The sequence below is a fragment of the Lepidochelys olivacea genome, assembly GCF_965140295.1.
Source record: "Lepidochelys olivacea isolate rLepOli2 genome assembly, chromosome: 2".
Taxonomy (NCBI): Eukaryota; Metazoa; Chordata; order Testudines; family Cheloniidae; genus Lepidochelys; species Lepidochelys olivacea.
The window spans coordinates 242,776,134-242,802,162 of NC_140412.1; the positions used below are offsets into that span (position 1 = coordinate 242,776,134).

Genomic DNA, 26,029 nt, shown 5'->3' on the forward strand with positions numbered 1-26,029 from the left:
TATTAACAAAGCAAATCTAAGCACTGCATGAGTATTAGAGATAATTACTTAAATGAACACTAAAACACAAAAGGATCATGATCCTTTTTGAAGAACCAAATTGCTGCTGTTTTCCAAATTAAAGACGTCCTTGTGAGGTGCTTAATGTATATGACACAGTCAAATTGATTTTATATTTAGTTGTTGATGTCATATAAAAATTTCTATCAGTAATACTTCCCTCTTCTACAGCAATTTCCATTTGGAGACCTCCAAGTGATGCAGAAACATAAAATCTTTATGAATCTCGATAAATTCTGCAAGTTACAACATGTGAAAGGACCCCTGAGCTCACATGGAACCCTACTACCTCAACGGTGCATGCAAGTGGTCTACCCTTATGTTTTGCCTAGCAAGATTGAGCCACTAGCCTTGCAGAATCCTAGTGAAGTGGGTACTTGTACCATCATTTTACTGAGGAGGTAACTCAAGAACAAAGCAAGAATGTAACTTTTTAGAAGTTGACCCATACCTTATAAAAATCCCTCATTTCAAGGGACATCACTCATTTTACTCCCTAAGTTATCTACATTCCACACAAGTCTGTTACTGAAAGTGATTTAACATCAGAAAAAAAGAATCACAGAGCTGAGGCTGTAGAAAGAGTTACTGACACCAAAGAAACAAATCCTGCAGCATTTTAAGTTTCCTGCATGGACAATTTGTGTGTCCCCCTCATTCTGAGCCTTTATTATACACTGTATACCAAACTTGGGCATTGGCAGATTGAGAGGTATGTGTTGTAGCACCGATTGATCTCAGCAGGAGTTGTGGATGCTTGGCACCTCTGAAAATCTGGCCCAAGGTCATAGATGAAGCCTGTGGCAAAGTTGAGGACAGAACTCAGATTGCTTGATTTCCCATTTCTCTTGCCTTGACTACAAAGCCTTACTTCCTCCTAAGATAAATACATGCAACTTCAAAACAACATGATCTTCTTATTTAGCTTTCATTAAAAAGACAAGCTAACTAATGCTGCAGTATAATTCAGAAACATAACAATTGTCAAGCTATACAGAGAACCTACCTTTAATGAATTCTTTACAGAATCAGAAATGTAACAGGTACTAAATTTTGACTGAGCTTAATCGAAGCTCTGTACCTTTTCATGGTGAATTATTATTAATGAACCATTAAAATGATACCAGTAACTCTACTTCTAATTAAATTTAAGTAATGAACTTTTGCACACATAAAAACAGACACTACCTTTGTCAAGGAACTTTATTTACCCTTGCTAGCTAGAAGAAAGATTTTGCTTACTTTCTCCCCTACCACTTATGGGAAAGACGTAGTTACTAAAACCAAACTTAAATCTGTTTCTCAGAATGTGATGAAATCTTTGGACAACTGTCATATCTAGATGGAGACAGCAGGTGGGATCCTCACCTCTGCTCTGGCACCTTTACAACAAGTAGAAGGACCAGAGTGGCATAAAGCAGCTCTTGAAGCTCGAATTCCAGTTGGGAGAGAATTCTCTCAGCATACAAACTAAAGTGGACCACCACCCTTGCTGTTTTCCAAGGATCCGCTTGCACGCCCTGGCATAGGCAGCATGCCTTCATGCTAGAGGCAGGGTGGGTGTGAAACACACAGCACTGTGGCCCATAGAGCAGCCTTAAACAGGCCCACAAGTTTCTCTTAAGTTATGATTGGGACCACTCCAGCTCCCGGAGCAGCACATGATGAGGTCACAAAGGTGGCTTAATGCTGCCTTAGCTGTCCTTCCCTCAGACTGCAAATTCTTCACTGCCCCCTGGGGAACCTTAGTACAGAATCACAGGAGTTCACAATATGGTGCTTTAAAGGTATGTTCAAATTCTTGGTATTTTGGAGCTTGTAGTGAAATATATATTTGCAGAGGGGCTAGCACAAAGGGGCCTTGTTCCCAACTGGGGCCTTTGAGCATTAGTAGAATACAAAAAATGAAGCTCCATTTTGTTATACATTCTCATAATCTTGTGTGCATAGCACCTACCTGAACATGTCTCCTAAGCCTTTGAGCATTCCTTTCTTGGCCTTAATTTTATCCTTTTCTTTATCGCGGTCTTTCTTCTTGTCCTTTCCAGCCTTTTTTCTGTCACCTTTATCTTGGCTTCCATTCATCTGTCTCTCCAGTGAGTGGGATGGCTGGTCACTTGCTGTGGACACAGATTCTCTGCCTGATCTTGAACTCTCCTCTGTGTCTTCCTCCACTGAAAGAGTAAGAAAAAAATATTGGCGGGAGAGGAACGAACAAATTGTCATAAACATACAGCTAAGGGTAGCATAAAATCCCCCTTTTACCTGTAAAGGGTTAATCAGTTCCATTAACCTAGTTGGCAGCTGACCAGAAGGACCAATGGGGAAAGAATATACTTTCAAATCTGGTGGGGGGAGGTTTTTGTTTGGGTTTTTGTTGTTCTCTCCAGAGACAAAGAGAGAGACCAAGCAAGTAATCCAGCTCCTACTGAATGACACATCTAAAATTACAGAAATAGTAAGTAATAGCAAGGAAATGCGTTAGAGTATCTTTTGTTTTAGCTTGTGAATTTTCCCTATGCTAAGAGGAAGGTTTATTCCTGTTTTTTTGTAACTTTAAAATTTTGCCTAGAGGGGAATCCTTTGTGTTTTAAATCTTATTACCCTGTAAAATTAACTTCATCCTGATTTTACAGAGGTGTTTCTTTTACTTTTTTTTCTTTATAATAAAAGTTCTGTTTTTAAGAATCTGACTGGCGTTTTTAGTATCCTAAAAACCCAAGGGTCTGGTCTGTGCTCACCTTGTTTACTCTCAAGCCTCCCCAGGAAAGGGGGTGAAGGGGCTTGGGGGGATATTTTGGGGAAACAGGAACTCCAAATGGTCCTTTTCCTAAATCTCTGTCTAACTCACTTGGTGGTGGCAATGATACTGTTCCAGGGACAAGGAAGAATTTGTGCCTTTGGGAAGTTTTTAAGCTAAGCCGGTAGAAATAAGCTTAGGGGGTCTTTCATGCGGGTCCCCACATCTGTGCCCTAGAGTTCAGAGTGGGGAGGGAACCCTGAGACAAACAAAAGAGGTTTTTCAGCATATTGTGGAATATGTTTTGGAGCAAGATGTGCATAACAATTAAGTAACCATATGACATTATGTTGTTAACCCTTGATTGCTCATTCTGTGAGTTCCACATCTATGCTCCTCATGTCTATTTTTACCCTGTAACTTCTACAGGGAAGGGAATGAGTGTGTATATTCTGTGAGGCACACAGAACATTGTGGAATAACAGTAGTGACCAATAAACAGGGTTAGCCAATCGTGCTGCTAACTGGCTACTTGTGTTGGTGCTTAGATTCTATAGTGAGGAGAGCTTTAGATATGCTTAAGATAAAGAGTGAGATCAGTAAAAAGAAAAGGAGTACTTGTGGCACCTTAGAGACTAATCAATTTATTTGAGCATGAGCTTTCGTGAGCTACAGCTCACTTCATCGGATGCATACCGTGGAAACTGCAGCAGACTTTATATACACACAGAGATCATAAAACAATACCTCCTCCCACCCCACTGTCCTGCTGGTAATAGCTTATCTAAAGTGATCATCAAGTTGGGCCATTTCCAGCACAAATCCAGGTTTTCTCACCCTCCACCCCCCCACACACAAACTCACTCTCCTGCTGGTAATAGCCCATCCGAAGTGACAACATAGTTAATAAATTTTAAATAAAACTCCTAAAAATATACAAGTTGTTTATATTACATTAATTTGTAATACACCACATGGCCTGCTACCCTTAATTGCTCACTTCAAACCCTTTATGCATAACAATCTAACTCCCAAATGCCTACCATCTGAAGTGGCAGTCTCCAACATTTCTTCTGTTTCCCAGTTTGTCCCACAGCTTCCTTTCCCTGACTTGAAGAGCTCTGTGTAGCTCAAAAGCTTGTACCTTCCACCAACAGAAGTTGGCTCAAGAAAAGTATTTTATCTACCTTGTCTCTCTCATATCCTGGGACTGACATGACTACAACACTGCAAAAAACATCATTTAGGAGAGTTGACCTTTAATACAAGCCTTTAACCATTTTTCTTCAGCAACAAAATACCACCATGAATTTGATGAAATAACTCAACTCCTTTAGCAGTTTATTTTTAAAAAGTTACAGTTTTACTGCTCAAAGAAGTTCCATTGGTTGAGGCAAAGACTCTAGAGGTGCAGGTTATGTAATCTGGAACAAATAAGACCTTCTAAGTGTATATTATGAACTGTTTCAAGCCTGGACCCACAGAGAGACTATATATAATTTGGAACACATATTCCAGAAAGCCTGAAGAGAATAGTGACAAAAAATATATAGTAGTAGCCACATTTCTAAATGATTCTCCACTGTAAAACTGGAAAAGCTTCCAGTGGGTCAGTGAAAATGTAACTCACAAAGTCACAGACACATTTTTTGGCTCACCATCATCAGCTGCTGAACTGTCTGAGACTTGCCTGAGCAGTTTGTTGTTCTTCTGTAGGACCACAATTGATGGATTTAGCCAGCTGACTCAAGCAATACTTGTTCACTACGCATTCTAGATCTCCGAGAATACCCCATCAACCCACCAGCCTTTGACAAATATATTCTGAAAGCAATATTTCAGGCCAGGCAAATGTGGGTAGAGACATTTATTTCTAAGCCACAATGGTTATAATTTTGAATCCCAAACAACTGAACACAGGTGAAAGATCTACCTGCCTCATGCCATTAGCTCGTCTGTTGGGGACGCCTGGAGTAAAACAGCTAATCTACACTACAGCAGCTACAGCAACACAGCTACGGCGCTGCAGCTGTGCCTCTATAGTCCTGTAGCATAGATGCATGTTAAATGGACAGAAGGGGGTTTTTCCATTGATGTAGGTAATCTACCTCTCTGAGAGGCAGTATCTAGGTCAATGAAAGAATTCTTCCCTCAACCTAGCCGCATCTACAGGTTGAGTTCACTACATTGCACGTGGTATGAAATTTTTCACTGCCCTGAGTAACGTAACTAGGTTGACTTAAGTTTTAGGGGTTGGCCAGGCCTGACAAATCTTCCATTGCAGGTGCACTTCCAATATTCTGGCAATTGTAACTGAGAAGATAAGACTGAAACCTTCTGAAATATGTCCACATAGTATTAGTGCTTTTGAGGTCACTGTGCTTACTACCAGAACTGGAACATAGGGATGTATTTAATGATTATTAAAAGTTTAAATCTGGACACAGAAGACCACATTTAAAAACAGTCTCTAATTTTGTGCAATCCAGTTAGCACCTAGAATCCGTTGCTGGTGCAAACAACATTTAGACATTTAACTATCTGATAGTGCCTGAAAATGAACACAAGCAGTACAAAATAAATGAAAAATCTGGTACACACTTAAGTCATACATTTATTTGCTTTACTTCACTAGGATTTTAAAGATGAATGGATTCTGACCTATGGATGTTCATATTCAAAATAATCACACACTAAATTAATCCTAAAAATGTATCAAGGGTACTGTATTATGCTGAGTTGCTAAACAACTTGTCATAACAATGAATCCCCCTTTACTATTTATTTTGCGTATTCTATACAGATAATATTGCTTCCTTTCCATTGCTGTTTTGCAATAAATATTTTTCTATCAAGCTTCCACAGTACTTTGTCTGCAATTAACTTCTTAGTCTGCACCATAGCCTCTTCTACATAATGAACTAGGATGCATTTTCCCCCATGACACACTAGAATAAGCAGATTTCCAGGCTTTTAAAAAGACATGACATGAAGAAAGTTGTTTCCCTTTTGTGCAGCACAGTGATTCTACAATTAAGATATACCTAATTACTAGTGTTTAGAACAGATGCAAATGTTGTCCAATTAAAATTCAAGTCCATGCTACAAATGAAACATCTGATTTTTGTTATGTTGCAGTAATGATGTTAGGTGGCTGGAAAATATACAAGAGATTTTTTTCCCCATTTAGGCCACTGAAGGCAAAAATTAACTTGGGATATGCTTCAAGTATCAATTCAAGCTGAAGACCAAAGTCATCCTTCACAAACCACACTTGTATTAAAGAGAACTACAAAAGGTATTGTGAAGCTATTCCCCTATTTAGGCCATAAAATTGAAAAGATGCACATGAGAAATTGAAGCTATTTAATCTGAAGCTGTTTCATAACTGAACTCCTAGACTGCTTATTGTGATATTTAATACGACTGTAGGTTCTAGCAATTAAGACTCACAAAGATTAGAAAGCTTTGCCAATTTCTCCAGATTCAAATGGCTTGTTCTCAGACAACACACCAGAGATAGAAATTTTGCTTCTAGTCAGCTATTCCAAGTATTAAAAAACAAGCACAATGATTCTTATAATCTAAACACTCACAACATTCCATTATTATTATCTGATTATAGCCATTACAATCCATAAGTATCCTCCTTAAAACTCTTAAAATGTTTTCACAGAATCGGACATTTCCAGATGGTATTCATACTATTTTTAACAGTTTGAATAACGTATTGTTTCAGGGAGAGCAATTATATTTAGAAGGCGGGTCAGTCCTTTATCACATACAGTATCTCCATATTTTTACAGCTCTTTCATGAGATGATCAAATGTTAAAGAGTCCTTCATAAATGCAATTCAGAGCTATTGTTTTGCCAACACAAAGGACTGGAAGGAAGAAACATTCCTACTTCCAAAACATTTGGAAAAGAAAGGAAAAATTTCAAGCAAGACAAATACATACAACCTCAGGGGCAACAGCAAATTGACCACCAATATCTTGAATGGATTTTAGGAGACAAAGCAGCATTTTTAATTCTAAGCAATTATAAAATACTTAAACATGATTAAAAAACTAGTTATTTGAGTACCTGATTGCTAAATGGACCTATATCTATTCAGGACTGTCCAAACTTTGCCCAACTGAAGAGATCGTTTGGCAACATCCGTGGAACCTGAGGCCATAGACAATTTGCATGAAATGGAGCAGATTGCTGATACTCTCTGCTTTAACACATATGCACAGCCCTCGAGACAAAGGTCCCAGTAAATGACATTGCTTCCACTCTGTTCTAAGTGTAGTATGGCTTTCTAGGATTTGTAGATTTCACTGGCCACACCACTATTGTGAATATAAGGGAAGCCAAAGGCTGCACAGTACAACTCCATGGTTTGAACTCACTATCCTGCCATGGTACTACCAGTTTCTGCATCACTTATGAATACACAATATTTGTAACACAGGTGAAGCTCTACCAATCTGGTTTGTTTTACACGGCACTAAGAACCAAAAGGATAAGAGTATGTCCAGTCCTGTATAGGTACCCAAGGGGTAGAGGTGGCTTAAGGTGCCTCTCCTTATTGAGTCATTTTGTATGGATTGGGCCCAATGCTACATGAACATGAGAACACCCCAGATCTGTCAGTGCAAAACTCCTCAGATTGGGCAGGAAGAGGTTGGGGACATAGCCTTGCCTCTTCTCCACATCAGCCAGCAGCCCTGACCTTGTACAGGGTGAGTTTGTGGGAGGGAAGCATCCACTGCACCCTTCCAAAAGGTATACCAGTGGCCATGCATTTTCATACCGCCCCTAATGAAGGCAAGGGAACTGGCTCAAAATGTCTTCCAATAAATTGGCATGTTTATAGTCACTTAGAAAGTGTTCAGTGATAACCCGTTTGTTATGCCCTTTTTTAGATTCCCTTTTCGGTCAAATGAGGTTAAACCATTTGAAACTAATTCCCACTGAGCATGGGGTATCTGATGTCTGACAACAGGAAATCACTGTCAGTTGGCTCGCAGAAAACAAAGCCATTTAGAAAAACATGGTCTCATGTCCCAAAAGACCTTAGGCATGTACTTTGGAAGAATGATCAAGATCATTTTACACATTCTCTCATTCTTACTCAACCATTGGTTAACAGTAGATTGATAGCTACAGCACAAGACTGGCACTTAGCCTCGTTGCTGCATGCAATTGCTAGACATGGTGGGGAGGGGATGTAGAATTAATTCTATCTGTAACTATTCTGAGGAATATGGACTCTGGCAAAATGACCTCACTTTAAGTCATAGAATATTGTTAGGAACAGAGTAAGGAAAATGAGTGATCTTGTACAGAGTATAACTGCAGGACCAAATTATTTAATTAAGCATAGACTTTCTCAAACTGAAAACAAATAAAAAAAAAAATAAGGGCAGAGGGTGAAAGTTCACTTTCCAAATCCTTTTCATTAGTATTTGGCCTAACGATTACATTGTTTCATTCTTCTCTAAACCTTCTTCATTCATAAACTTCTTCTAAACAGAATCAGGGTGATTTAAAAAAATCTTCTGAAGGGTGACAAGTGAAAATAGTACAACAACAAGATTAAAATTTCAATAATTTGAATACAACCCCCATTAGGATAATTTACCATTCATACTACTGTATTTGCATTCAGCATGGACTGTCATTTTACCAGCCCATTCTTACATAGTTCAATAATGATAAGGTTAGCTTTGAAGAGGTTCTTTTATGTTAATGACACATTCTCCACATGTTGGGTCACACTTGGGGTTAAAGAACTGGAAATGTAAATTAATGCCCATTAGGGTGGGTAATAGCTGATCATTAACTTCAGAATTTTATTATATCTGCCAGCCTTACTCATTCTAATTAAAGAACAGTGGTAATTTTTTTTCCCCAACACATCATTAATGTACTCTTCCATACTGACATTTTTCAACTTGACATCAACTTTTTTCTTTTTGGTTAAACTTTTTAATTAAACAAGTTCAAATATAGTCTTATCGAAACTTTTCATACTAAATAATTAAAACAAACATGCTCATTTCAATCTCATTTTCTTGCTCTAGAAAGAAAAGTAACTTCAGAATGTTACAATCTGTGAATACATATGCAGGACACAAGCACTTATAATCTAACAATCCAGAGACATCTAAATGATACTTTATTTTAAAAGACTTAAAATTACATTTTGTTTTTTTATTTGACCCCTTTTATAGTTATGAATCTGTTTTTAATCCTTCAAAGAAAATTAAACAACAATAATGTTCTAACATATAGCAAAACAAGATACTTACAGGTTTCCATGCCTTCATCGTCATCATCTGCAACAGGTTTATCGTATGATTTGTCAATTGCAGCTCTGAAGCTCTCATTGCAACCTCGTCCTCGTATTATCCGTGGGCGTGGACGATGGAAGGGAATGTCACCATTCAAAGTCACCTCAGCAACAGCTGTCTGTAGACTTTCTAATGAGCTGGATTTCTTCAGACCTAATGAAGGACCCACATCTCTTGTTGGGGAACCTTAGTGGTTAAAAAAAATATTAATTAGGGGATATTAGGGAATTCGTCTGTGTGGAATATACTTAACATTATTCACATCATCTCTGTAATCTGTAGGGATTTCTGTGCAGACTTGTTGGTTTGAACAATGAATGAGTACGTCATGTCTCAGTCAATGACATCTTACGTTTTCAGTGTAACATCGAGAGAAAATATCTTGCCTGTTAATTTCAAGTGACTTTTTCAACTGAATTTTAAAGAATTGCATCAAAACATTACAGTAGACTAATTTTATAATGAAATGCATCTGAATAATCTAAGTGGACCTGATGGGACAAGTTCACATATTCGTTGAAAAGATCTGAAGTAGGGATCCAATTACTCAGGGAATACTTGACATCACCTGAAAAAGATCTGCAATTCTGGGACATACAAGTTTGAGGGTAGTGGTGGGACTCAGAACCACCTGAGACCATGTCCTATGAGTTAAACTTGAATCTTTTTAAAGGTGCAGATAAGAAATGAATTATAGGATAAAGGACTTTCTTTCCCACCTCTCTTCCCAGATTTCCTCCCTATGCTTGTGGACCAGACGCCTGACCTTTTATAATGAGGCAACTACACCTGTGATCCAAATCATCTCACTTCTCACAAGGTGGCACCATAATGTTCAAAATAGTAGCCAGGCTGGAAGAGCTGGCACTGAGACTTTTACCAAAGGAAACAGGGATAGGAAGAGGGACAGGAACAAATTTTGCCAGAAGTTCAGAAGCTCCATCAGGAATATGTGGTAGTTTGGTCTACATGGACAGAAGTGCAGGGGAAGAGGGGAGAAATAATGAAACAGAATGGGAGGCCATCTGTGGTTAGTAGGGTTTGCTGTTATGGGTAGATTAATAGATGTCTTGGGTCAGTCTCTAGTTTTATTATTTGAAGGTGGTGATGAAATAACAGTAAAAACCTCAAACGGCTTGACTGATAGCTCATGCATGGGGGTTCACAGAATCATCGTATCTACATATGGAAGGCCTACTGTACATTTATTGGTGTTCTGGCCAGCATACCTTTAAAGGTGCCATGTGATCACACTTCCAGTGCTTTGTTTGGGAGACCACTAAACAGGTTAATAGCTCTTATCATCAGAAGATTTTCCTTAACTTTTCTTAGGTCCTCATACGAACTGCGAGGAAGTCCTCATTTTATGACATTAAATAATTCCACTTCCTCACTGGTGTTCACACACTTCAAATTTTTTCAACTATTATCATATCCTGACTTAGTGGTCGCTTTGCCAGGCTATATGTACATAACTTTTTTCAACTTCATAAATAAAACAATGTAGTCCTCCACCTACCAACCCATTTCACTGGTTTTCCCTGATCTCTCTCTCATTTTTTATTATCTTTCTGGTAATAAGATGTGTGTAACTGAATACACTATTCTAATAATAATAATATAATACCTAGCTTTTATACAGAGCTTTTTCTTAGCTGATCTCAAAGTGCTTTAACAAAGGAGATCAGTAACTCCATTTTACAGAATGAGATAATGAGACACAGAGGGACAAAGTGACTTGCCCTCTGTCATTCAGCTGGTCAGTGAAGAGCCAGGAATAGAACAGAGCTCTCCCGAGTCCCCATCCAGTGCTCTATCCACTTTTCCTCCCACAAGCATGTATTATTCATACCAGAGCCATGAAGAATGATATTGTTATAACGTGTTTTATTAGAAAGGTGCCCAGTCGGCCCCAATCTGGATTTGGGCCCCATTGTGCTAGGTATCATTCAAAGAAAAGTAGACAACAGTCCAACCCATCTTCCTAGGACTATTATATGAACGTAAATGTCTTAAATTTGAACTAAATATATTTAAATCCAAACCAGAAATTGTAAAACCCCTGACCCCAAGCATACACTTACGCAGCATTTCCCAACCAGTCTACCCTGGGGGTGTGCAAATGACTGGGGGTGCAGAACAGTGGCAATGCAAAATTGCCCCATACTACTCACTAGCATGGTAGAGTTGAAGAGGGGTGGCAGTTGGCTTCATTTTCCTAATGGGAGACTCAGCTCTCAAAAGTCTGAGAAATACTGAGCTAACCTGAACAGCCTGAAACCAAGTGAACTCAAACAGCAGCTGCCAAAGTGTTTTTTCCACAGCTGCATTCTTGACTGCATGAACTTGCTGAAAAATCACTTCTTCCCCATGGCTGTGCAAACCCTGCAGAGTCTGAGTCACATATGGGTCCACAAAAAAACACTGCAGTTTGGACCTCAGGTGTTGGGAACAAACAAGCCCCTATAGATTCACCTGGAAGTTTAAATTTGTTGAACTCCCACCTCCAAGAACCACCTTTCCTTTCACAGACAACTGATATTTTCGGAGGGTTAGGGTTATGGGGATAGTTGGGGGCATGGAACAGCTGTTGGGGTGAGCAAGGAAGGCCAGGTGGGAACAGGGAGTTCCATGTCTTCCCAGCTGTGCAAACAAACCTCACACCATGTTCGCCAAACTTTTGTGAACATGGGCTGAAGTTTGATGTTAATATTCACACAGCTCTCACCTCTTTTCATCAGATAAATATTTCTGATCTAGTCATTAGCCTAAAAACTTTTACACAGATTACTTTCTTGCATTATGGGTATGTGCACATGTACACACCCACACACACTCTTCTGCTGGTGCTTGCAGTATAATAAACGTGATGAGCTGTTTACTGTTCAAGATTAAATTTTGTTAAAACCCATCCATGAGACAGAAAAAAAAATGCCTACCAAAATTCTGAAAGACAAGACAGCTATGAATAAACCTGTTGTTTGACAGATTCACTTTCATATACAAAGGGAGAAGGTTATCCTATTACCTAGCAACTTACTGGAAGCTTCCTTACTGCAAAATGAAATCTGAAAGACCTTTCTAAATGAAATGTTCTTATATCTTTTCCTAATTACTGAATGGCTATATACTCTTTTTGTAAACAGTAATTATAAAGCAAGCATTATGTGCCCATTTATGCTCATAAAGGACATTTTAAAAAATCCCATTTCCTGCTGCCCAATAAAGATCATTGTGAGAACAATATTTATGTAAGCTATGCTTTCCCAAAGGGAAAGCTAGATGGGATATGACCTAATGTTCCCAGAGTACTGTAAAACTAATAATGGATTGCAGAAATGGTAGGAATATTTATTGAAGTTGGGTGGCCATCAACATAAATGTGGACAGGTTACAGAAACTGAAAAAGTGAAGTATCACCACAGAAGTAATGTAAGTACTGTGATCATAAAGCTATTTATATTTTAATACAACACTATCATCTGTGGCCATTTCACAGCAAGGCAACTGTTTTGAAAACATATGGTTAAGTCTTCCTTTAAACTGAGCGGAGAAGCTCAAGATCTGTGTGATCAGGAGAATCATAGAGTCAGTGGTTAGTCACAAATCCTTGAGAAACTTTGTGAACTTTTTTTTAACAAGTTAATTTCAAAATCTAGAGACATCATAAATTTGCCTTTTTCTACTATAGGGCTAATAGGAAAATATCAACTTTTTTCCATAGTTACAGTTTTGACAGTAATCACTAGAAATATTATACACTCAGAATCAATGTCTACTTCTTTTAGATTTAGTTTGAAGTCTTAATTTAAAGAAATACAAGATTTTCTCCCCCTGCCCCACATCATGTGTGTGTGTGTGTGGGGGGGGGTGTTTTATTATTATTTTAAAGTTTGAAGTTATCAGCATTTTCCTCCCCAATATTTTTTTCCTGACAAATGACTGTTGATGTAGCCAGCCATCTGTAACGAAGCAACACTCCCAATGAAAACCATGCTGGGTGCACCCAGTCCCTTTGCACTGTATATAAACGTTCATTCATTCATCCAAACATTCATCATTCACCCCAAAACACCCCCCGCACACTTTCTCTGGCACGTCCATCATTGCTTCTTATAAGGCACATACTTGCACTCTTATGGCACCCAGGTGCCCACCCTCAGGACTGGAGCATGCTCCTTCAGACTGCTAACACCCCTTTCTCAGAGGGCACTGCTAGGCACCCTCGTCCCTGTGTGAACATACACATGCCTGGTATAACCCCTTATGTACACATGCCTGCAACCCATCTGCTCTTCATCCCCCACTCTGACCACATATATACACCACTCCTTCTCAGAGTGCACCAAAGTAACCTTATGTGAGAGACCCACACACATATCCCCACAGAGCATTCTATCTAGCACACATCCTCACTTGGGACGTGCACCTTTACACAGCCCTCTACCCAGCATAAACATACATCTCAGACCACACATACTCCTGACAGTGCACTTCACATGCCCTCCGCCCTTTGCTGATCCTTCTATTGTCCCCACATCATAGTAGCTAAGCATTATCTCACAGAACACATCCCACCTCCTTCCCACGCACACACGTATTCAGTCATACACAATGTCCCTTACAGTGCACACAACAACCTTCCCCACATAGCACATGTGTAGTCATGGAGACGTAGGATACACATGGCTCATATATACATGCTGCCCCCTCCAAATGCCTTAGTTCTCCTATTCTACTGTTCTGAACTCTCCTGCTCTAACAACTACATCATACTTTCTCCCCTTTTGATATTATATTAAGTATTTATATACTGTCGTAACTTTGCCTGATGATTTCCAAAGATAAATATCATATGCAGTCTCTGATTCAAAGGATGTATGATGGTTCCTTTATCACCGATTATTTTAAAAAGACTGTAAAATTAATTTTTAATTGAATTTTCTCTAAATAATTTATTTTCTTTCTTTTAGAAAGCTGTTCTTGATCCTGCAGATGTTTAAATCAAAACTGGAATCATTGCTTAAAAAAAAAAAAGACAATTGACTTCAGTTTCTATCCTCAATAAAACTATAAATTAAAGAGATTTAAAGTCATCCTGCTCTCTAATTAAAGCAGTCTCAAATAGGAGTGTCGTATTTTATGCTAAATGGGGGAAAAAAAAAAACAGTACGCTACACAGTGGCAGATATTATTGATGATATAAAAACCTGCCCTGCTTCTTAACTGTAAACTTGTGCAAGTCCACAAAGTCTATTTTATTTTATTTTTTGATTGGTCATACAAGAGCAGCGAGTCAGTGAATTTATTTCCTAACAACCACTCTATTAAGTTCGGATAAACTAAACATATATATTTTTTTCGATTTGTTTTTCCAAACTAAAGGAGCAACATTTTGGTTTAAAGAAAGAAATAACAAGCAATTATATCCACTACTGAAAATAGGGGGAAGTTTTATGAAAGCTGATGATATTCACCATGAAAAAAACAACAAATGATTTAGATAAGCTCTGAAAGACATCTTTAGCATTACAACAAGGTGTATATAGAAATAAGAACCAACTACAGTTACTGTATGCTTAAAGCTGGATAAATGAGCCATGCTCAATTGGCACTGAATATACTTCTAACCTTTGGAATGAACTGTAAACACTGCAAGGATTAGACAGTTCAAGTGAACTGAAGAAAGAAAAATAATTAAAAATCTATTATAGTACCTAGTGCTGATGAGAAATTTGCTTTCCATTTTGGTCAACACAATTAAACCCAATTTCACTTTTAACGGAGTTTGAGTTTACTTTTCTAAAGTAAATATGCTGAAATTTTCTATTTTATATAGTTCATCAGAATGTAGCTCATCACCAATATGAAACATTTGTCTTTTAAAACCTCATATAAAATTTTTCAGCCAAACTACTGTAAGTGGTTCATTTAATTACTGTATCTATCTTCAGCAAAGGCAGAACTCCACTGGTTATATAAAGAATATATATATATTGGTTATATAAAGAATCTGGTTAACATCATGGAAAAAGAAAGGAATAAAATCAAAGCACAATAAATTGTGTTCTTCCTTTTTCGAGCCACTGAGGCTGTAAATAAAATATTTATCTTGCTTAGCCCAGGTGGCTTCGTGGTTAAGGTCATGCCGTTTAACCCAAGTCATACAACTTGGGTCTCCCTGGAACTTAACATAGGCTTTCTATGTGGAATGACTTGCATCTTACAAATAAAACCTAAAACAGTGCGCACCCTTAAAAACAAGAATTATATTTTTCTTATTGCACATGTGGTCTTTAGGCAGTATAGTCACTGCTCTATCCTAAAAACAAGCTAAAAAGGAAACTAATATTTATTTAGAAGCTGATCCTGTAGCTTTTAGTAGTGCCTAGTAATGCAAGTAGCAAGGCAAAGCTTTGCGAATAATAGGTTTTACAGTCTGCTGGACAAACAAGGAAAAAAAATCCAACAAACAAGTGACGAAGTAAAATAATAATAATAATAATAAATTTTGGATTAAACAAGATACTTCATTCATTAAACAAAAAGTTTAATTTTTGAAATTTTTAAAAATAAAAAGGTAAAATTCAAAACAAAAAGACAATAAAAATTGAAACATTTCGTTTTGAAAATGCTGAAACAAAAAGTTTCAGTGTTGTGTTTCTTTTTCCTGAGTGAAACAATTTTGCAAATTCAACATGAATTTGTTAAATATTTCAGTCAACCTGAACCTGTATTTTTCAGCAAAAAAAGTTTTGGAAGAAAACTGTCACCCAGGAGTAGGGTTTACTCCCATCAATAAAAGTTGCAGAATTGGTTCCTGTGTTCCAGTCCTACAAAAATGTACACACATTTAACTTTATGTACCAAGCAGTCCCATTAAAGTTAACAGGATTACTCTCAATTTGTAAAGTTGAAAAAGTACCTAACTATTAGCCTTAGTCAACAAGATTTTAAGAGTTATTCCTGTTGTCTTATAAAGGTTATTAGTTTTTGAGATACAGTTTTCTGTCTATTGTTCACTCTCTAAAATGTGGTTTAAACAGAGAAGCAACTGTAAAATACTACTAATAAATGTGGGTGGGACATCCTATTCCCTGAGTTATGCTAAAAATAAGTAATACTTTCAGGTTTAAAAGGTGAATTATTCCTAATTAGAGCTAAGTAATGTTACTATGTCTTCTGGATATAGCCTAATTAAAATAGAATTCCAAAGGTCAAAAGCTAACTTGCATTAATAAATCATAAAAGCTCATGATTACAGCTGGCACATTATTTTAATTACTAATAAAAATTATGCTTTGAATGCTATTTTTCATAATCATCATATAAAATCTATTAGGATGCTTAGTATATGAAAGATGACACTTTGTTTTGAATTCTAAAGGGAATTCAACATGAGCTAAGAATGTACAACTCAGACCTATGGTATGTGTCTGTTGGCCATCTTAATGAAAAGATGGAAACTTTAGAATTAAACTAACTATTTGCAAGCACAATGTTAACACTGCAATAGCTAAACAATCAGCTTTCTCTGATCATCCCATTTTAAGTTAGAATTCAAGGCCTGAAGAACAGATTTCAGGATTTTTTAAAAAGAAAAAGAAAATCAAAACGAAAGTGAATATTTATGAATTTCAGGAATATAGGAACTGGTATACAGTTATCCTGTATGACCTGCGTTGAGTATACTACTCAGATATATTTAGCTCTATGAAGAATTTTCTCTGTTCTGTGCTACTTGATTATTCACAATAATAGAAAACAGCCATGCAAGTATTGGAATATTTATGTTTTCATGCAATGTGATTGGCAGTTCTGTAATTGTGGTTAGCTGCTTTGACCAAGGTTTCTATAGCAACAGCCTTACTGTCAATTCTTACCTGTTTTCTGGTCATCCTCTGTACTGAGCTTAGTCTCGTCAGCTACTGTTAAAAGGTAAATGTATAAGGTTAGCCCAGTTAGTGCCCACACCCCACATGCATACAACATTCCAATTTTCTAAGTTAGGAGGCATTGGTAACGTCACACTCCATGCAAATAATATGCAGCACTGAGCAAATATTCTTGATAAAAACGGCAGCCAACTATTAACCATCATGCAATGTCAGTCATTTTCATATCACAGGCAGGTACAATATGTTATTTACATGTTAGAGCTTCACAACTAACCAAGGCAAGTCAACACCACCAATCTTACTTTAGAGAAGGTGGTGAAGTAAGGATTTTAGTGAAGATATCCACAAATATTATAAAGCAAAAAGTACTCCTTGCATTTTATTAATTAGCATTTTTATTGTATAAACACTCAAAAACTGCTTATTCAAGTTACTAGATTCTGCACTTCAAAACCTGAATCCAATGACACATCTATGGATAGCTTAGTTAGAAATGTTTTATACCTGATTGTCTCATCACGTAAGAGATTATGTTCTTAAATGGAACATTTAATTCCCTGTTTTGGTTGCTACTACAGTATATAGTTTCCACCACACATATTACTGTATGGCCTAAACCAGAAGTGGGACCTGGACACATTCTCTAATATGCTGCTTCATTTGTATCCCGATTAGTTTCAGTAAGATTTATTGTAGACTACTAGGATAGCAAATACTCAAGGATACTTATGGTTATTTAAGGTATAGCCATAAATTGAGAATATGGATCTCTTTCCAATGTCAACAGAAATAGTTACTTTTTTAAAAATAGTATTCAGTGGTTTATTTTTAAGTATATATTTTCACCTGCTATGAAATATCTGACAGAGACAAGGTGGGTGCAGTAATATCTTTTATTGGACCAACTTCTGTTGATGAGAGAGAGACATGTTTCAAGTCTGGAAGGAGAGCTCTGTGTACCTCAAAAGCTTGTCTCTCTCACCAACAGCAGTTGGTACAAACCTCTCCCACCTTGTCTCTCTAATATCAGGGGACCACTACGGCTACAACAACACCCCATACAACAATGAAGTATCTTAGCATATAAGTATATACCCATGTATATTCATATACGTTTGCATGTTTACAACAAGCAAATTTATAGATATTTACAAACTGTACACAGGCCACTCATGTTTTTATACCACTCCATCACACATACATGTTTAGCTCTGTGTGTCAATCATATATTTGAAATGACAAAAATCTATATTCACATCATCAAAAATATGTTCAGATAAAACATTCAAAGAAATATCACTCACTACCTAAATCCATGCTTTTGGATTTTCGCGTTTTAACAAACTCCAACTGACTGGCATCTGAAAATTGCTTTGTGCGTTTTTCTGACATGCTCTGGCGTCCGAAACCCTCTCGCTGGAAGGCAAGCACCGGATCAACATCTGGACTAAGAGTGCTGTGGGAAGGAAAAAAATCATGCAGACATTTATTCAGATCATGCAACCCCGTCATCTGCAAAGAAAAGTCTTTATTTGGTACATGATTTCTACCTTCTTTATCTGTTGATAAAGCAGCCAATTTTAAATAAACCACTAATGTAAACGGAGTTGCATCAAGAATGAATCTGGCCTATTGTGTCCACAACAACAGTGATTTAACAAGCATCAATAATTAAAAGCCTACTAAACCTTTATGGAAAAATGTGTATATAATGCTTATGCACATGAAAACACATGCAGTAAAAACACAGAGAGCTATTAGCATGATACTGCAGCTTAGTTTGGTGTGGCACTAAGCGGCTCAGGAATGCCAGCTAAACCTTGACTGATAGCTCTTATACTAATGCATCAGCGTGTAAATCTCAGCCTAAACATCCATATACTGTAGCTATGCATTGATTTATTTTGTAGAATGTGAATGAGTTTTGGGATAGGAGCATGAGATAAGGATAGGTGCATGACTGACAATGGATATATGCTCACAAGTGACAGCCACGCAATACCTTTCACTTATAAAGGCCCTGATCCTGTCCTACTGAAGGCAATGTCCAATGTCTTTTGACATTAGTGGTGTTGGCTCAGACCCATAGTACTTTACATCTAACTGTTGAAGGCATTTCTAAGGTGCCTGTCTCTGTGGTACCCAATGCCATGATTTAGCAAAGCATTTAAGCACATACTTAACTTCTTTGTTGAATTGGGGGCTAAGCGCTCTACAAATATTAACAATTTAATTGTCACAATATTCCTGTGAGGTAGGTGTTATCCCCACATTACAGATGGAGAAAACAGAATTTAAAAAAAATTTATAGCAGTGCAACTGTGAGCTGAATATGGCTCAAATGGGTTTGGGAATACGTTCTCAATTACTTCAATTAAACTTATGGGTGTTCAGCACCTCTCATAATCAGATCATGAACATCTTTCCAAAGGCCACACAGGAACTCACAACTAGTATTGGTATGAGTTGGTACAATATTAAAGTGAGGAATTCCTTTAGCAACATGTGTTAATGTGGCTTATGTAAGTTAGAAGTGCTCAGTTTCATCTTGCTGAAGAGAATACATTGCGTGCTTCTTTCTTTGCAAGGGCTAAATTTCTAACCCTGTTTGTTTTGGCAGCTTACTCTTTTTCTGGTTTGATCTTCACATAACTGCTTATTTAGCCAAGATATATCATAATTCTTTTAAAGATGAACATGATGTTCATGTAAATTTAGGTTTGTGTGTTTATTCATTTAAAGTCATATCCAAAATACTAAAACTTGATGATTAAATAAAAATTTCAAAAGTAGATCAAGGAGGGTGGAGACAGTGGTATGTTCTGAACACAGGACGAGGAGCCAGGAATTCCTGAGTTCTGATCCCAGCTCTTAAACTGACTGACTCTGCTTCTGAGTCCTTGAGAAAATCATTTAACCTCTTAGTTTCTCTTCAGCTTCCCCATCTGCACCTAACATACTTATCTCCCCCTCTGAGCCATTATGAGGACCAGTTACTTAATATTTGCAAAACATGCTAAAAATTATAGGTGCTACGTAAGTACAAAGAATTTTTCTCTCATCTAGATGCCAAGTTCTACAAGTCTCAATTTCATTGAAATCTAGTTTGCTAGAAATATCAGAATGCCACATTATGCTACCCATTTTAATGTCCACAATAATAAAGAATTTAAAATATATTATTAATGAAGCAATACCTATTTCAATAATTAACAAAGACCAACATCATAGCCATTTGAACATATACACTTTCCAAATGGTAAATATCCATATGTTAAAAAGTCAACAAGCATAGTTGAGTAACTAGTAACCCAAAATAGCTAATTTTAATATTTTTCAGCTGTTAAAGTCACCTTCTGTCTCACATTACTGCAACTCAGTTAATACCAATCACAATTTACTATGTTCTAGCGTACTTAACAAATAAGATTTCTGGAAGGACAGCTGATTCTTAAAAGAATGTAACCGTCTACTGACCCTCAGTGTTATTAAAATTCCACTTATTAATCCTGTCTTATTGCCCCTTTGTTTTCATAACATTTTCATCAAGGATTAGGGAGATATTGTCAGGCTGGAAAAAGCTTACATTTTCTGTGGTGATTCAGAACAGCTGCCATTCTTGTTTGGATAACCCTTCATCCATATTCTTAGCTTTACCCTTTGAGCCTTCCAGCAGTATCATACAATGCACCTTCATTTTATAAGTCTTCCTTCATCCATTAGCAGCAGGAAATTAATGCAACAATCTACTTCTGCTGCTATTTATTTTTTACAAATAAAAAGCATTATATATGAGTAAGGCCCTAAACTGATCTGCTCTTTTATTGTATTTATTGTACAAGCTGCAATTGTATTTAAAGACCTCAACAATTTCTCATAAAGGTAGAGATTTAAAGGTTTTTGTACAAAATGAATTCCACAATATCTAATCTATTTTCTTTGCTGTTATTTTCATTTAATCTCAGAAAGGTATATGAATAGTAAGTTACACTGCAGCAGTAAATGTAAAAAGCATCTGCAGTTTTCAAATGGGCTTTTACTTTATGGTGTAGGTTCTCCCCCACCCCACCGCCATTCAGCTGAAAAATTCACTCAGAGATAAGTATTACATGACATCTTAAGTGCTGTTCAATTTAAAAATCTCAGATTTTCAGCTCTAAAACCTTTTACAAAAGACACAGATGGACATTTCAAGGGCCCAAATTACAGGGGAGACTTTTCTACACAAAAAGTTGCAATATTAAGAGAAAAGCAAAATGAAGATGAAAAAAGTTATTTTCACTACAGGCATTAAAACACTGTTTAGAATCAGCAAGATCAATCCCTAAACATCAACTCAACTAAACATAATATCAAAAAGGAAGTAGCTGACTGGTGCAAATCAGAACGAAAGGCCATTGCACTGCTATTTTATTAAGATATTGCTGACACATTCATAATAGACACAGTAGATGGGGCTAGTAAGAAAATTCTAATTCTTCACTCTGCTTGTGTTAATTATCACTACACCCTTAGGAGGTGGTTCCATAGAGACCATCTTTTATTTTGCTCATTGCAGTACATAATTACTAGACTTGCAAATTAAAGCACAGTTCTCTTAGATCTGTACTAACAGTATGCAATATTTCTTTTATTAAGAACAATAAACAAGTTAATAATACTAATACATTAGCCATTGGGGGTCATATGTAAAAATCTACACACAAGATCACAGATTCAATCCAATTGGAAGGTATAACGAGGTAATTTGGTTTCAGTGTTTTAAATTATGGGAAATGTTACTATACTAACATTGGGGTGGAGGGATAGCTCAGTAGTTTGAGCACTGGCCTGCTAAACCCAGGGTTGTGAATTCAATCCTTGAGGTGGCCATTTAGGAATCTAGGGCAAAAATTGGGGATTGGTCCTGCTTTGAGCGGTGGGTTGGACTAGATCACCTCCTGAGGTCCCTTCCAACCCTGATATTCTTTGATTTTATGATACTACTTATAAATCACAATGCTGAACATCATATTCATCCTAAATATTCAGGAAATCTTAACTTGTTAAATGTTATGTGAGCATTAACATATAACTAGCAGGCCTAAATTAAGAGCGCTCTTAATTTCTAAATAGATTACCTAAAAATTATTCATTACCTTAAATACAATAAAAGCTGTTGCATGTGTGATAAAAGTCTCCTAAATATATACAAAATAAAATCTTATTTATAGAGAGACTTATAAACTAACATTTCCCATTGGAATTGATCTTTCATGTTTTATAACCTTAAGCTTTTAACAAGGCAGTCCTACAAATGCTGAGATTTTCTGATTAAACACAAGGCTAGTTCATCTTATAATTTGAATACATAATATTAATTCTGTTAACACAGCTATATACCAATTTGGTCCTAATGAGTTCGTAACACTTGTCTAAATGTGTTTTGACACTGCATAAAACTATGCAGCTAGAAAGTAAAAGTCCATCAAAATTATCTGAATGGACTTCCTTACTGAAACCGTGGCAATTAAAAGTTTGAAAATGTTGTGGTCTGAATATTGGGTGACCATATGTCCCAGTTTTATATGGACAGTCCTGATATTCGGGGCTTTTTCTTACATTGGCACCTATTGCTCCCTCCCCCTCTTCCAATTTTTCACACTTGCTATCTAGTCACCCTACCTGAATGTTTAAAAAAAAAAAAAGATTAATATTCAGTGTAGCTAACCATTAAACTAAAGAAAAATAAATTATTACAATTGACTATCATTTTCATGCTCTGGACTATTGTCTTACCAGTCTGTAGATTCATTAATTGCGGCTTTAGCCCATGCGCCAACATCTGTGGTTCCAAATCCTACATCATCATGGGAGCTGGAAGATGACTGGTCAGAAAGATGTGGTGGAAGTACTGGCAGTCTATCGTCTTCAATAATAACAGTGTCATCTTGTGGCATGTTCACTGTTGGAGACAGCTGGTATTTACCTGTTTAATATGGGGAAGAGAATGGGGGAAGAAACTGTAGATAAAGCCCTGAATATTACATATCATATATTCTCCAAATGATAAAATGTCATGTCAAATCTGTCACATCACTGATAAGATTGATGTAACACAATTAGTAAAATTACATGCAACTTACTACTTAGAAGTCTGAAAATATACATATCAAGTACTTACATCCCACTGAAGGAGAACATTAACTGGCTTAGGCTGTGATCCTCAGAAGGAATAGAGTCAATGGGAACGGAAGGGATTCATCACCTCTCATGATCCAGCCCTGGGTCATCAAAGCCAACATTTTCCAACTTGGTTTACTAACATTAAGAACTTAAATTCATATTTAGATGCCCGAAGAAATGGCTTAATTTTCAGAAGTGTTCAGTACTCGTAGCTAGAGCTGGTTGAAAAATTTCAAATTTGGAATTTTTTTTATAATAGTTAAATGAATGAATGAATGAATAAATAAAGTCACCTATGTAGGTGCCGAGATATAGATTTTAAAACATGATTTTACGCACCAAACTTGGAAAATGTGGCCCAAGACCTTAATTCTGTTCCCACTGAAGCCCAAGTGAATTTTGACATTGATATTAAAGGGATCAAGACAGCACCCTCATGAATCAAAGAGATGACATAGGGGCTTGACACTGCACCTCATATGTGAACCAGCTTCAGTGGGACAACTCCCACAGGCAAGAGTTGTAGCATTGGACCCTAAGGAGTTTTACTAATTAGTGAAACATTGTTTCTTCCCAGCTAAAAGCCAATTTGTATCTTTTTGAAGTTACCACCACTATCTAAATATACATGGAATTATATTTTCCAGTCATATTTTCTATGGCATTTTGTGTAACACACTTTTCAACCTGTTTAACAAAAAGCAGATGTAACTTTTAAATGTATATAAAAGTCCTACATCACCAGAATAGACTAAACAGATACAAATGTGTCACAAAGGGGCTTTTTTATGACGATGTTCAGTAATATCACTATAACTTTAGCCTGAGTTACCATTTCCTGTTTTGCAGTGCAAACATGCTCAGGGTTAAAGAACAAGTGAAGATATTTAGTAGAACAGTAAAACTGATGCCACAGAAAATGATCAGCCTTGAAACGTTGTCAGTTTAGTCTTAAAAATATAAGATTACCTCAATATTTGTAACATCACTGAGCTAAACTTACTTATACTTGCTATAAGGAATACCAATCATACTGCAAATATGGAAATAAAGTTATTCAGTTATCTCAGGCAACTGGCAAGTTATTAAGAGTAACTCCAGTGTATTTATTATTCAAATTCTTCCATGCGATATAAGCTTCTCTGTAACTCAACACTATCCCTCTAGACATTGTTGTCTGCTAAAAAATTGCCTTCTAAAAAGTTTGGTTGTTTCCTAGGCATAGGCTTAAATATTTCCAATAAATCACCATGAAACAAAATGGTAAATGTTTCAGGAAACTTTGTTTTAATATAAAATGTAATTAACAAAACTGTCGCACTTATGAACAATGAAGAATAAGTTTTATGAGATCAGCTGACTTACCATATGGTATGATATATTATATATGGATATGTAATAGAGAGACAGAACCCCATGGTGTTGTAGAATTGGAAATGTTTTGTTAAAATGAGCCACACATGTGGCCAGATATTAATATTTTGCTCATCACTTATAATACACATAAGTACAAGTGGAAAAACCTGTATGGAGTTATGGGATCTATAGCAATTCTAATTTTTTCCCTTTTATATAATCATGTTGCTGTACTGTTTAATTATGCCAATAAACTGATACAAAAGAACATTAGCTAACCCAACAGGATATTAGCTAATTGAATGTATTTTATAAGGTTATTTAATGAAAATTTTGTGGCTGAATGAGATGTTTTCTAAAATAGATGAAAATGACTGAAATACATCAGTACTAAATGGTAAACAACCCATCACTGTCAAACTGAAATGAATGTGTTCAGTTTGCATAACAGCTAATTCTTTGCCCAGCAATCACTTCTTTGATGGATAGGTTAATGGTTAGCCTGGTAATGTACTCCTTTTCAAACATATTGCCTACAAGATTGTTAACTCTATAGTTAATAATGTCTCCAAAGAGTTGATTATGAAAAAGTAGAACCTTATTGCATTTTACAAATTGAACTTCCAGTTTGAGAGGCTAAAGTAATTCAGTAACATTTTTAACTTTTCCTCTACCACTTTTAATATTTGTCAAGTGTGAAGAATTTTATTTTATTTTTATTAAATTTTATTTTATTAATATAAATAAATAAAATAAATAAATAAAATTAATTTTTTATTTTTATTAAATTTTATTTTATTTTTATTAAATTTTATTTTATTTTTATTTTAAACTTGAAGCACCCAGGATTTTCATTGCAGATGAAACCAAGTGGGAGAAGGGTTTCACTTTCAGGACACAGTTGGACACACCTCACTGAGGGAGAAAGTTAACCATGTCTTCTGTGGGGAGTTTACAGCCAGCTGTAAACAGAACCAACCTTTGGAAAGGATGAATCCACTGCCTTGCAAGAAACGTCTCAAAAAAAGGATGATACCTCACACCTACAACTCTTTGATAGAACTAGATTGGACTACTGGTTCAAGAATTTGCTCTTGAGATTGCCTGTTGGAATTCTACACAACCTCTCTAAGGTATAGACTCTGAGTTTAGAGAAACTCTATACATTTTAGAAGCTGAGCAGCTTCTGAAGACCTCTATTCTAAATCTTTTTGTAGTGCTGCTACTGTATTGCAACACAAAGAAAGCTGTGCTTTTAGAGTGAGCAAAGCAATTCCTGTTGTGCATATGTATGGTAGTTTATGAGGTACATTGGGACATTTAGATTGACATTGCCTCTCATCCCAGTCATTAGAGAGGCAAGGTGGGTGAGGGAATATCATTTATTGGACCAACTGCTGCTGGTGAGAGAGCTTCACCCACCTCACCTCTCTAATATCCTGTGACCAACACAGTTAAAACTTCA

General features: G+C 36.6%; 1 protein-coding gene across 13 annotated transcripts in view; it reads right to left on the reverse strand.

Annotated features, from left to right (window-relative positions):
* Positions 1-26,029, reverse strand: part of PARD3 (par-3 family cell polarity regulator) — a 658,792-nt gene that overhangs the window by 171,741 nt on the left and 461,022 nt on the right. For 8 of the 13 annotated variants that reach the window (XM_084618459.1, XM_084618465.1, XM_084618470.1 and 5 more), the window contains 5 exons: positions 22,822-23,011; positions 18,348-18,499; positions 17,029-17,073; positions 9,104-9,331; positions 2,018-2,234 (listed from right to left, as the gene is read on the reverse strand). In XM_084618459.1, the coding sequence (XP_084474585.1) occupies positions 2,018-2,234; positions 9,104-9,331; positions 17,029-17,073; positions 18,348-18,499; positions 22,822-23,011 (832 nt within the window). The remainder of the gene's footprint in view (positions 1-2,017; positions 2,235-9,103; positions 9,332-17,028; positions 17,074-18,347; positions 18,500-22,821; positions 23,012-26,029) is intronic. The other 5 variants (XM_084618463.1, XM_084618466.1, XM_084618467.1 and 2 more) reach the window with 3 other exon arrangements.